At 41.7% G+C, this 14318-nt stretch overlaps 1 protein-coding gene across 1 annotated transcript in view; it reads right to left on the reverse strand.

Annotated features, from left to right (window-relative positions):
• Window positions 1–14318, reverse strand: part of FNDC3B (fibronectin type III domain containing 3B) — a 357908-nt gene that overhangs the window by 271969 nt on the left and 71621 nt on the right. The window contains exon 2 of the mRNA XM_073359375.2: window positions 12696–12834. Coding sequence (XP_073215476.2) covers window positions 12696–12806 — 111 coding nt within the window. The 5' untranslated portion in view covers window positions 12807–12834. The remainder of the gene's footprint in view (window positions 1–12695; window positions 12835–14318) is intronic.

Consider the following 14318-nt stretch of genomic DNA (forward strand, 5'->3'; position numbering starts at 1 on the left):
ATACTCACTGCCCCTCTCTGCTAACTGTACAGAAAAATTGTTTCAGAATGTGCTGCATTTGCCTGTTTTACTCATTTCCAGACACGAATGTGGAAAAAAGGCTATTTTTATAGTGAGGCTGTAAAAGAATGTTTACACTACATGACTTAGTAAGCAGCAATATCCTGATCACAATGTGGGGCTGTCTGTGTTTATTTTAGTCAGCCTCAAATAAGGGTTGTCCCTGATAGCAGAACACTCATTGACTTCAATGGAAGTTCCCTGCAGATCAGACCCTAAATCAATACAATCATTCATAGTACCAGCGAGGTTTTAAACTAATATACAATTTGTAGTCTGTTTACCAACCATTGTGTGGAGTTTTGGTGTGCACAACCTCCGCTGATATCAGTAAGACTCACATGGCTAAAACACCAGGTCATGTTTTGACAACTTACCCTTCAGGGTCTCATCTTTAAAGAAATGTTTTATTTGGAATAAGTTGACGTTTTACCACATACTATATATTAAACGTGTTACATACACAATACTTTATTTCAAACATAATGTCCAATAGTCTCAGAGTTTGCGGTTATTGTAGTCACATAAAGAGAAATTCTCATTATCATTGAGCTAGAGATATTATCTGATATGAAAAATTCACTTCTGGATCCAGATTTTGATCACTCAAAATTCAGGGTTACTTGGATCCAGAGTTTGGCTCAGCCTAGTATGGAAATTGAGATTCTGAACCAGCCCTTAGGTTCTGGGGTGTTTGGTTCCAGCATTTTAGTCTAGGCCTGTCTGCAATATGGATGCTAATTAAAGGATACTATGTCATGCTTTTTGAAATCTAAGTTAAAGGCATACCATAAAATAATTACTGAATATATGAGACTTCAAATTACAGTAATCCTGCAGAAGCCCACTGTCATGGTTAAATTTTTAACACATAAATTATAAGTCAATTAAAGAAATGACAATATGTGAGCCATTATTTTAGGTTTGCAACAATAGTTGCCTCACAGAACATTAATTAAAGTAGAGTTGAGCCAGTAGGCACAGATAGGGTTGACAACATTGTAATTTTAAAAACCTGACACTCCAGCAAGAGTGCCGGAACCTCCCCTGCCCCACCTCTTCCTCCCGGAGGCCTCGTCCCTTCTCCCACCATCCCTCCCCTTCCCTGAAACCTGGCCCCCATTTGCCCCTCTTCCCCCTTCTCCTCCATCGCTCGCAGCTTTTCAGCACTCCCCCGCTCTTCCCCTATGCTCAGGTCAGGAGGGACTCGCCTGCAGAGCTGGGGCTGGGAGCTGCAGCCATCCGGCACCTCCCCTACTCACAGCAACTGGAATTTGGGTGTCCAGTCAGTAGATCTGACCGAACACTATCAGGTCCCCTTTTGACCAGACTTTCTGGTCGAAAACCGGGCACCTGGCCACCTAGACACAAGCCATAATAAATGGTTTGGAGGAGATAAAAATAGAGAAACAAAAGCCATTCCACCCATAACCTGTGCAAAGCAACACTCAAAAACTGTTGCTTTTCTGCCTCTGAATAGAGGTGAATAATTCACAAGAGGGGGTGCTTACTTTATTGCCAAAGAAATCATGCAGAGCAAATGGATGGGACTGGATCAAGAAAATAGGGGCCAACACACAGGAGTGAGGCAAAGCAGCAGGCAAAGGGTCCATCATCAAGACCTTGTTACTCCTTTTATGTATAGGGTTTTTAAACAGTTGTTTCCGGATAAGCTATTTATCTGGCAATATAACATGGTGATGGGTAGATTAAGGTGAATCAGGACATGGATCCACTGAATTTCTGGGGGGGCCCTAGACAGACCCCCATCTCCTCAAACACACACCCTGAATTAATTAATCTCCCTCTTACCTCCATGTCCTTATCCTTCTCCCCAAGTGAGGCAGCCTACACAGACCATGCCCACTCCAGCCAGTGGCCGCCTGACCACAATCAGCTGTGCAGTGCACCTCTCTCACCTCTCTGCCTCTAACTCCTGTGTCTAGGTCTCTTTGGACTGCAAATCCTGATATTCCACAGGAACCGCCACGAATCCATCCCTGACCATGTTCACTTACATTCTGCCATTAATCTTTTAACTCAGCAGAGTTATGTTGGTCCATAGACTTACTAGTGACTATTATTTAAGATGCAGGAGCCTTTGAGATAGTCACTTTTAAAATGTCAATCATCCATCAGTCAAAATGTCCACATTCTAATAACGTGAGTTTTGTTTTTTTGGCAATTAATGCATTTGGAAAATTACTGCTTTTGAATTTAAATTTAAAAATACCAAACATTTAATATTAAAGCTGTGTTCCCAACAGCATCTCTAATTGATGACACAGTTAAATAAAGCTGCAATACCCTTTTCTTAATATGCAGGTCCTCAGTCACCCAATAAACTGTGCTACTGAAGTAAAGGAAAGAAAATACCACACCCTCACATTTCCCTTTACTGTTTATGGCAGCTGCTTATGGTCATATTATAGGAAAACATTCAGAACACGCTTCTTTAGCAGTCACACACTTACAAATTCACAATTGTACAGGAGGCCTTAGGCAATTCAGAATGTGCAGGTGAATAGAACCTATTGATTGCCACCATGCTTCAGTGAGACTAATGACTGGATGAGAAGCTTTTCAGCATCCTGTTAAAATACTACATTTCAAGCTTTTACTTCCTGCAATATACATTGTTTCTGAGTTGCTGTGGTAGCCTGATTGTAATCTAGAAGTCACCTCACTGTATTAGCCAAGCTTCAACATCCTAACAATCAATCTCACTTAAATGCAAAATTCAACATCATCTCAGTTTTGCTAGTTCATTTGACACCAACAAGCTGTCATCAAAAGAAGACAGCTTATTGTCCGAACATGGGAGGGAGGCTGTTGCAGACTCATTGCCTTGGATGAGGGGAAAAGCTGATGACTGTTCCCTGACAACCGACATTAATGAGACAGCAACAGGCCTTGCATCATACAGCAGTAGTACAGTTAGTCAGATACACTTTTGTATCATGTGAAGAAACCCTTCTTTTCTGCTGCAAAGCAGACATCAGTGTTAAAAGTTCTCAAATACAGAATATGAAACACAGAATCTCTGTTCAGACCAAGTTGTTTTTTTCTAGGACTCATTTACTCACTGAAATATTACTTTCCCTAACCTCCAAAGTGTGGACAGTTACTTTCAACACACATGGGGATAATCTGAGATGTCAGTTTTTTCTTGTAGATATTGAGAGATGTTTAAAAGAGAAGGCCATTAAAGATCAATACCAGGAGATTAAAATCATTATAATGGATTCAAAGATGTACTGCTGAGGTAGCTATTTGTATGATAATCTATACAAACAAAATAAATATACACTTTATAACAGTTTGAAAGACATCTGATGAAAAATAAATTAACATTACCAAAGATCTACACCAAAAGAAAACAAGAGCCAGAAGTACAGGAATAGTCATTCAACATTATAAGTTTTTTGAAATTTACAGTGATTTCTATTAAAGTTTAACATGACTGGAAAGAATTTCCTAGGACTGAATCATCCACAAAGGTGTGAATCCAACCTCTTTCATTTTAGGCCTTGTCTACACTGGCAAGTTTGTGCACAGTAAAGCAGCTTTCTGCTCTGTAACTCTCAAGCCACTTAGTAGGCAGGAACTGCACAGTTGTAGCACTGTAATCTCCCCCTGCCCCCCCCAACGAGAGGCATAGAGCTTTCTGCGCCAGAGCTACAGCGCCATGGTGCCAGTGTAGACACCCTGGTTGATTAGAGCGCTGCAACTGGCCTTCGGGAGGCATCCCACAATGCCTGTTCTCGCTTCTCTGGTCATTGGTTTGAACTCTACTGCCCGGCTCTCAGGTGACCACCCGGCAGCCCCACCCCTTAAATTCCTTGGGAATTTTGAAAGTCCTCTTCCTGTCTGCTCAGTGACGCGTGCAGTGGTCTCAGCGTATCTTTCCAGGTGACCAGGCCTGCTCCACGCACCAGGTGAGCCCCCGCTTGGAGCAATGTCAAGCTGCTGGACCTCGTCAGCATTTGGGGAGAGGAGGCTGTCCAGTCCCTGCTGCGCTCCAGCCATAGGAATTATGATGCCTACAGACAGATTTCACGATGCAGGACAGAAAGGGGCCATGACCGGGACACATTGCAGTGCAGGGTCAAAGTGAAGGAGCTGTGAAACACCTACCACAAGTCGTGGCAGGCAAACCACTGCTCCGGTGCTGAGCCCACGACCTGCGAGTTCTACAAAGAGCTGGACACATTCCTCGGCAGCGACCCCACCTCCACTGCAAAGACTACTGTGGATACTTCAGTGGCTCGCATGCCAGTCGAGAGTGGACTGAGCCAGGAGGAGGAAATCTTGGATGAGTATGTGGAGGGGGACCCAGAGGCAGAGGATGATGCGGAGGTCAGTGATGCATGCAGCCAGGACTGCTACCGATCGGTCACTAACCAGTTCAGAGTGGGAAAGTCAACCGTTGGACTTGTGTTGATGGAACTGTGCTGGGCCATTAATCCTATCCTGTTCCGAAAGGCCATGACTCTGGGTAACGTGCGTGACATTGTGGATGGCTTTGCACAAATGCGCTTCCCTAACTGCGGTGGGGTGATAGATGGTACATGTATTCCAATTCTGGCATCAGACTACCTAGCCATCGAGTACATTAATTGCAGGGGGTATTTCTCAATGGTTCTCCAGGTGCTTGTGGATCACTGTGGGCTCCAACAGGTTCTCTTTTTTATCCTCCCCACACGCCCATTTATGGTACCTTGTAAATTAAATTAAACAAGGTCTAGCTCCAAGGCATTGCTAAAATGGCTGACATTTGAAGAGTTTAAAAATGCATTATGAAATGGAAGAGCAGCCTTTGGGAGTGGCTTTGAAGCTGAAACTTTTTAGGACAGTCAAAGCACCCACTAACGGTTTTGAATATTCTTCTATCATCACCTCTGAGTTTTCTTTCTCTATTTCTGCTTTGGGGGTGGGGTGGCTATTTGTTCTCTTTTAAAGGTGCGCTCAGTCATCTTTTCAAAACACTAATGATCTATAAACTGCCTTATCAGCTGGCATGGAACTTTGGCAGACACATGAGGGCAGCTTCCACATCTTCCACCTCTTTTCTCCTGCATTTTGTGTCTCATATTTGACAACATTTGCCTGCATGAAGCCACTCTTGTCAGAAAAGAAAGCCATAATTTCCCTTTAGAAGAACTCAGTTTGTCTTTTACAGTTTCCCAAATCCATTGATATCTAAACATCAGTTTTGTTTTGTTTTTTTACTAAAACAGTTATCACCATCTCCACCATAACCAATAGCAGCAGGTTTACTGATCAATTATAAAGGTAGCAGGAACTCTTCAAAAGCACACATGGAAATTAGGCACCTATCATGGCTGCTTTTAAAAATCTCCCCCTTAATGTCTAAATTCAACATCATAAGTAATTCGGGGGGGGGGGGTGGGAGGAAGAGGAGCGGGAGGAGAGGAAGGGGGTAGAACTGCTTTTTCCATTTCATCTCCCAAGTACAAGATCATTACATTATTTCTTTCTGGGTCTCTTATACAGTTGCCATAGGTGATTTGGGTGTTAAAATAGTTTATTAATTATTATTATTATTATAACATTACCTGGGAGGAACCCTTTATGTTGCAGTCAGCAATCCTAAAATGGTCACAATGGTGACCTAAGTGTCTAATAGATCTAACTCTTTCCCATCTTGATGTAAGTTTCTCACCTTTAGAGTTAATGAAATTCTATGTTGCATTCATATGACACCTTTCATCCAGGGATCTCACAGCACTTTGCAAGTAATACCTAACTAAGCTGCAACTCATAATATTCCTATCAGGTACTTAGGACAAGCTTTTTAAAGGTATGTAGGCACCTAAAGATGCAGACAGGCACAGCTGAAAGTCCATCTTGGTGCCTAAATACCCTTAAAAATCAAGCTCATAGTTCCTATTATTCCTGTGCTGCAGATGGAGAAAGAAGCATACAAATACACAGGCATAGTTTGACTTCTCCAGCCATGCCAACGGGGTCTATGCCTGCCTGAGGCTTGAAGTTTGGGGGGTACTCAGCTCAAGGCAGAGTCGGGCTCTTTGTCAGCTACGCACAGGAAGAGTGTGGGGGAGGAGGGAGGGGTTGATTATGTCAGGAATGTGGCACAAACACCCGTGGGCTGTGGCCCCTTTGAGAGTCCAGGCAGTGGCGTTAACAGCCACCATGAACTGCTGGGCTGCTCTACACCCTGTCTACTGCTAGAGGCAGGATTCAGTCCCTCCCCAATGTCCTCATGTACTATTCACTACACAGAGCCTGTTTAGTCTTGTCTGTGTTGGGGATAGGGAATTTCACTTATGTGATTTACAGCACCACTCACCAAAACAGATGGATTTTCTGAGTCCCCATCCCACGGTGAACAAGAACCCAACAGCTTGTGGTCTCCCAGTACAGCATGACATTAGCAATGCTACAGTTACGGTCAAGATGTTACAGACAGCACTTTTTAAAAATGTATTTCAATTTTCAAAGGCTGAGCCCCTCGTCAGGAAGTGACAGATTTAAGATGGATGCACATACTGTACAAACCCAACACTCCTCCTCCCCTCACACACAGGTGGACAGAAGACTGTTCCATTTGGCACTACTTCCAAATCCTTTAATTGACACTGTTCTCTGCAGACAGTGAAAAGAAAGACGTGAAACATATTTTCCACCAGCATCCCCACTCCCACTACCACCACTCCAATCGCACAGGAATCAAATGGATTCTATGCAAGCCTCTAATTCAGGGCTTACTTATGCACCATGACATCAGTGCTATATAACGAGCCAAGTTCAAGAAATCCATCTGGGACAAATAGCGGCCAGGCACATTGTGACTTCTTTTGTTTATATACACTAAATATGTCTTGGTGGTAAGAGAACTTACTTGAAGATTTATTTCCCAAGTCCTCCAAAACAATATTCTGCATCCTGGAGCAGCTTTGTGACTCCAGTTCTCTTCCCAAGGTTATGCATAAGTGATTTTTAAGAGAGCTCATTGTTTCTGAAACCTAAAATTAAAATCTAAGCAAAGACATAGTAGTCAAAGCATAGTGCCTTAAAATAAAAGAAACTGAAAACAGCATAAGGAAATGAAGGTGTATTGTATACTACAGCTCATCAGCCTGCAAACGCACCCTTAACTTACGAGACCATGCCCCCTATTTTTCACCCAGAGAGGAGGCAGTGACTGAAAAATCAATTTGGAACCAGCTGCTCCTTTGCTCTGGGCCTGGCTGCATCCATAAGTTGATCACTTATACAACAGTCTGCTTTCCAAAAAAGTGCACTCCTTAAACTACAGAAGTGATTAAAAGAACTGAAGCAGAACATGCACAGTATTTGCATTAAACACTAGACTGGAAGGATATGAGGACTGACTTGCACCATACCTTACACCACCTTGTTAACGGAAAAATATTTATTAACTGAACTTTTGCACAATAATATGCTATTCACTGTTATCCTAACTGCTTCCTATGCCACCCACGAAAGCTTATGCTCCAATACGTCTGTCAGCTTCAACTGTTAATTTCCATCGGCTTGAGTCACTACCATAAGAACATACACAAAAGCATGAGTGGTACAGAGAAAGGAAATAAGGAAGTGTTATTTACTCCTTCTCATAATACAAGAACAAGGGGCCACCAAATGAAATTAATAGGTAGCAGGTTTAAAACAAACACAAGAAAGTGTTTTTTCACGCAACACACTGCCAACCTCTGGAACTCCTGGTGTTGTGAAGGCCAATACTATACAGGTTTCAAAAGGGAACTAGATAGGTCCATCAATAGCTATTAGCCAGGATGGGCAGGAATGGCGTCCCTAGCCTCTGTCTGCCAGAAGCTGGGATTGAGTGACAGGGTATGGGTCACTTGATGATAACTTGTCTGTTCATTCCCTTTGGGGCACCTGCCATTGGCCACTGTCAGAGGACAGGGTACTGGGCTTGACGGACCTTTGGTCTGACCCAGTATGGCCGTTCTTATGTACCATAACATTTTCAATGCAGCATTTTATGTACTTTTTTTTTGGGGGGGGGGGGGGGAGATGTAGTACGGATTACAGTTGTAGTGGACTGCTCCTTTACAAAGAAACCTGTGCTATTCCTCTCACTTCTGAGAAGGTCACTAAATGCTGTTACAGTCTGATACTAGCTACTGGGCAGAATCAACATGTCTGAACTCTTTAACACTCTCTGTCATAGTGTGTAATCACAAACTTTGGATCCCAGTCCAGCTCCAGCTCCCTTTACTATTGTGAGTATTTCGAATTATTCTAAGAGGACTTGGGAGAGTAGGTACAGCAGATTTGGCCACATGAAATAATTAGTGTAACAGAAATAAATATTTAAAACTAAGAGCTGGTCCACACTACAGGACGAGATCAATCTAAGTTACACAACTTCAGCTATGTGCATAATGTAGCTGAAGTCAAGGTACTTAGATCTACTTACCGCGGTGTCTTCACTGAGGTGTGTTGTCTATTCCCCTTACGCTTCTTGTTGAGGTGTAGTATCGGAGTCGAAGCTAGAGCAATCGGCGGTCGATTTATTGCATCTATACTAGACATGATAAATCGACCCCTGCTGGATCGATCACTGCCCATCGATCCAGCTGATAGTGTAGACAAGACCTAAGACAGTTAAACCAAGCTTTCCAGAATGTTATTAATCCATTCTCACTTTGTGACAAGTTCAGTCTCACGGCTATGGAGTTCAGGCTTTAAAAACTGAAGTTTATGATGACTGAGTTGTAATAATCTTCACTATAGTGTCATCATCACAACACTAACATTTTTTTAAAAAGCACCATTTACCTTTTGGTAACTATCTATTTAATTTGAGAAATTAATATAGTCACACAGTATTTAAGTCTACCATTCCCTGGCATTCTGTTGTAGGACACTTGCTATCTTAGCAATATATGCTTTGGCAATACATGTATTTTTACATTAAAGAGAGTGATTTTAGTTTTCACAAAGATGACTATGCTCTTTTAAAATGATGATTAATGTTACTAAATTACATACAGTTTGCTAATTCTTGCTAAGTTTTGCATATATTATCTCACACAGTGAAATTTCAAAACTGGCCAAATTCATTTTGCCTATGTCCCCATTCCTGCAATCTGATCCACAAAAACTATGCCCATATGAGACTTGCAGACACTCTATGTCAGCATGAAAATATCCCACGCGGATCAGGTGGCAGGATCAAGGCCTAAATTTGGGCATAAAAAGCCCTAATTTACACAAGTGAACAATCAGGTATGTGTACAAAACAGGTATGCGTACAAAACACACCTAAGTGATCAACAGCGAGTGCTGTTGCTTATTTTGTATACGCAATTTTCAGTTTAAATGCACAACTATGGATTTTAGTGCATGCATGCACGTACATACACACACTTGGAATGCATAAAAATCCACAATTTGCCCTGAAACCAACCATCTCTGGGCAAAATATATATCTGTACACACAACTATCACACGTGTATGCAGTTACGTGTTTTGTACATACAAACAAATGCCTAGCTGCAGGTATGAAGACAGGTATTTGCATGCAGACATTTTGCAGGGGCCATTTGGGCCTCGATCCTCAAAATGTGACCCTATCAACAATAGATACCACTTCACTCTTCATGTTCCAAAGTTATTTATATGATGAATAATGAATAACTTACAATAGAGATAAATTCTTATACACAGTGTTAGTTCTTGAGCCTCAGTTTGCAGTCCCATTCCACTTCTGTGGGACAGCTAAATAATTTAGGCTATTCTCTCTCTGTGGTTTACTCTGATAAGGAAAGTTGTTGCCCTACTCTTTCTTCGGTTTACAAAAGACGAGGGGAACAAAAAGGAAAAATCATTTCAAGAAGGGACAAAGTCAGATAATACATGATAACAATAAAGCTTCCTCATTTGAGGCTCTCATATACCTGAAGCCTCAGAATAATTCTCTGTAGTATTATCCACCTTTCTATACAAGAGATGACACTGAGGGTAAGTGACGTCACACAGGAAGCCTGTGGCAGAGTCCAGAAGAAAACTGAGACCTCCAGAGCCTGTTATTTACCACAATACCCTTATCTTAAAGAAGACAACTCAAAATGACCAGTTTAGAAGTAAGGGAAAATCCAGTATCCCTTCGTAACACAAGTACTTCACTGGGCAGGCAATTCTAAGCCTCATGATATTTGAAAGCAATATATTGCCATTGTTGAAAACAAAAAGAAAAAGGTAATTGTGCAAGAGGATGGCTGGGCAGAGTTCAGTCATCAGCATCCTTTGCTTAAAGGCACCATTCACTAAGATGATAAAATTAAACTTGCGATGTTTAGAAAAAAAAGTATGTTCTGAGCTCCACAGACGGGCTTTCCAAAGAACACACATCATCCATGGGTTACTTCTGTAACTCTGTCTGCCATTGTCAGCAATCCTGGATCTCATTTCTTTTTTAAAGTGCATTGGAACAGTTTGAATTCCCTGTGTTTAAACCTATTGATTTTAAATCTTCCTTTAGATCTTCCTCGGACTGATTAAATCCTAAAATGCCTCCCAACAAAGGCAGCTTAGACAGGTCATGTTTACAAAGCTTTGTGGCTCCCCTCTTGGAAAAAAAAATGCATATCATCTTTTTCCCACAGAAAAGATTGTGCTGGAAGACAGTGTATTTTCTTTGGGTATGTCTACACTACAGCTGGGAAAATGCTTCATAGCACGGGTAGACAGACATGTGCTAAACATAACTGTGGCAGCACGGTCGGCAGCTCAGGCTAGCCACCTATGTACAATCCCATCCGATCCCCTAGGTACCTATTCGGACAGCAAGCCCAAGGTGCCACCCGTGGCAGGCCACACTGCTACCTTTAGCACGCTAGCTCGAGCCCAGCTGGGTTGTGTCTGTCTACTCATGCTGGGAAACACCTTCCCAGCTGCAGTGTAGACATACCCATAGAAAACTCATTTTCTTCTTCCATAGATATCATTGTTAGTTCTGCTGTGAGTAACTCCTTTTTGATGTCACTCATTACATCTGAGTTTTCCTGTATTCTGCAGCTAAGGAGACATCAGCAAACTGAGCTGCTTTGTAAAAAGTCATCTACTTTTAGGTATAGAGAAGGAAAAGGCCTCCAAGGAACATATACCATCTGTGATATGAGAAGCTGCTAAAAGGCTGAATACACATGATAACTTTAAAATAACATGCATACATACTAGGCTGACCAGATAGCAAGCGTCAAAAATTGGGGCCGGAGGTGGGGGGGTAATAGGTGCCTATGTGAGAAAGACCCAAAAATCAGGACTGTCCCTATAAAATCGGGACATCTGGTCACCCTAATACATACAAACACAGAGAAGCTGATTTAAGTCTCCCAGTGAAGGCTCTTTTACATATAGCAGGAGTGGCCAAACTTACTGACCCTCCGAGCTGCATACAACAATCTTCAGACTTCAAGAGCTGGGGTGTGCTTGCCAGTGCTTGGGGCTTCAGCCCCGCGGTGGGGTGGTGGGACTAGAAAAAGGTTAGTCTATGTTCCTTATCTATCAAATAAAGCTGCACTTGACTCAAAAGAGGATCCTGTATTCTCAGTCTGGTTGACCTTTATCTGTTTTTGTAAACAAAATGCAGAAACAATTCAAAACAGTAAGCCAATCTGAAGGACTGTATCACAAATATTTGTAGCTCCTTATTCATTCAGCTTCTAAAGAAGTCCCCTTAACAAGTCCAGATGCAGCAGTTTAACTACCGTACAGGAATGAAGCCGTTAGAAGCCTGCAAGTTCTTGCAAGGTTCCCAGCAGAGTATGCAGATTGGTTGCACTCCACTATGAGTAGAAGCTAAGGGCCACTCACTGAGGTAGGACCAGAAAAAGGGGAAGCTAAAATCTCACCCTAAATGTGAGGGCAAGTACAGTTAAGTATTAAGCAGAGTCTTCTATATGCCATAGTGAAATGATACATCTCATGCACACTGTATAGTGCATACTCATGCACATGGAACCTAAGGCCAGCAGGGACCACCAGATCATCAAGTCTGACCATATCATTGGCTACAACCATCACCTGCATACTAACCCCAACAACTGAATTTAGACCAAGGTAGAACAGCCCTCTGGATGCTGAACTATCATGTGCCACAGGCAGAAATTAGGAGGGACAGTAATGTACAATTTGCATAATCCAGATACAGATCTGGGTTGGATTTCAAATACTCCCAAATTTTACAGGTGTTTATACACAGGTTTCAGTTCAGGTCCATCCCTATTAAGTTTTTATGGCCAAATTGTTCAAACGTAAGTGCCCAAAATTAATATGAATATGGAACTAGATGCCTAATGTCAGGCACCAAAGTTTACCAATTTTGTCCCATTATTTTGAATTCCAGTGAATATATTTAAACACCAGATGGAACTGATCATTGCAAAAGCAGTGATGCAATACAATATCCAGGCCTCAGTGTAAGCATTCCAGTATTTGGGCCAAATTCTGCCCTCAAATACATGGAACAGTTCTCCGTGAAGTTAATGGGAACCAAACCCATGCACCAAAGTCACTATTTGGCCTGTAAATGGGTCACATTCAGACCATGCAATAGCTCTTAAATTCCAACTCATCCCACAAAGCTTACTGACCTGCTGTGATCCGTCTCCATTCACTATGTGAGGCATCATGGCTACCTCCCCATTCAGCAATGGTGGCAGCTCCAGCGGAATTTGGTCGGTCATCATCATTGTGACGTACATTCATGGAGAACTTTCCTCAACGGGCTTCCTGCAAGACAGACATGTTTTACATTAATTTTCTTCTAAATGTAGACTAAGAAAAATCTATTCACGCTTCAGTAGGGTGGTACCCTGCCCATTAACCCCACTTGCTTAGAAAGGTATATCCTGTGGCAAGGGAAACTAGATGAGAAGACTGTTAATGGCTTTCAGATCATGTCATGGATAAATTCATTGCTTTCTAACAAACATTCCAGAATTAGTATTCAGCAAAATAAACATGGTGATGTCTTTACTCTTTTTCTTCAGGGCTTTTCAAGCATTAATATCTTCAGCCAGATCCTTCAACCCAGATCTGAAATTTCTGAATGACAGTATGAGTAGCTTATGGTTCAGTCTGTTGATTTGTAATAACACAATGCTCAATCTGTAAGGTAGTTCTTGGAACCTGCTTCCTTTGCATATTTAACATTCATAAGAGGTTCTATTACTCTTGACATTACAATACAGCAAGAGCCAAGTACTTTTAATCCCTTGATAGCACTTCTACAGAGAACATGAATTGTAAAAAGAGCAAACTTAAAATTTTCAGTGGTCCCCACTTAATTGTGACACAATGGAAGAGAAAGCTCTTGCCTAGAATCTTATCCAATATGTAGAAAGTGGACCACTGTGTAGGACAGCAAATAAGAAGAATTTGTAATGAAACACACCACCTTCACTATACCACCATCCCTCGCAGATAATTATTTGAAATGTTACTAAAAATCAGATGAAAGCTTTATAATAACAAGTCTTATAATTCAGTTAATAGTAGCATCATGCTGTTTTACAAGGCAATAATCCAGTTCCTTAATGAATAAATGATAGGACCTAAAGTCAAGTAATTTATCACAGCAAAAGAAGACGATCTTTGTACAAATCCCCATGATCCTAATGCTAATCAAATTTATTTAATGCTTTTCATGCCAAAGCCTGTAGCACCTTAAAGACTAACACACGCATTGGAGCATAAGCTTTCGTGGGTGAATACCCACTTTGTCGGATGCATGGCATGACCGACGAAGTGGGTATTCACCCACGAAAGCTTATGCTCCAATACATCTGTTAGTCTATAAGGTGCCACGGGACTATTTGCCACTTTTACAGATCCAGACTAACACAGCTATCCCTCTGATACTTTCATGCCAAAGAATCCCAAAATGCTTACAAATGACTAATATACAGCATCAATAAAATTCAGGTAGGAAAACCTAGCAATTGTGGTGAAGTGTAGTAGCCAGGTAAGTAACTGGCACACATAGTGCTGAACAGCTCTGTGCAGAATAGAAATTTTGGGGGGGGAGAAAAAATAAAGGAAAACCTATTCACGTGGAGAGTGTTGTAGGATCTAATGTCTCCATGGAATAGACAGAACTTTGCCCTTTAAAGTTCAAGCTACAAGAGCCATACAACATAAATAGTGTGGAATTCAATTTATCTACTATAGGAAGGGTGAGAAGCTGAGTCAACCCTGCCGGGATTAGAACCTGT

Source organism: Lepidochelys kempii, chromosome 9 (genome assembly GCF_965140285.1).
Source record: "Lepidochelys kempii isolate rLepKem1 chromosome 9, rLepKem1.hap1, whole genome shotgun sequence".
Taxonomy (NCBI): Eukaryota; Metazoa; Chordata; order Testudines; family Cheloniidae; genus Lepidochelys; species Lepidochelys kempii.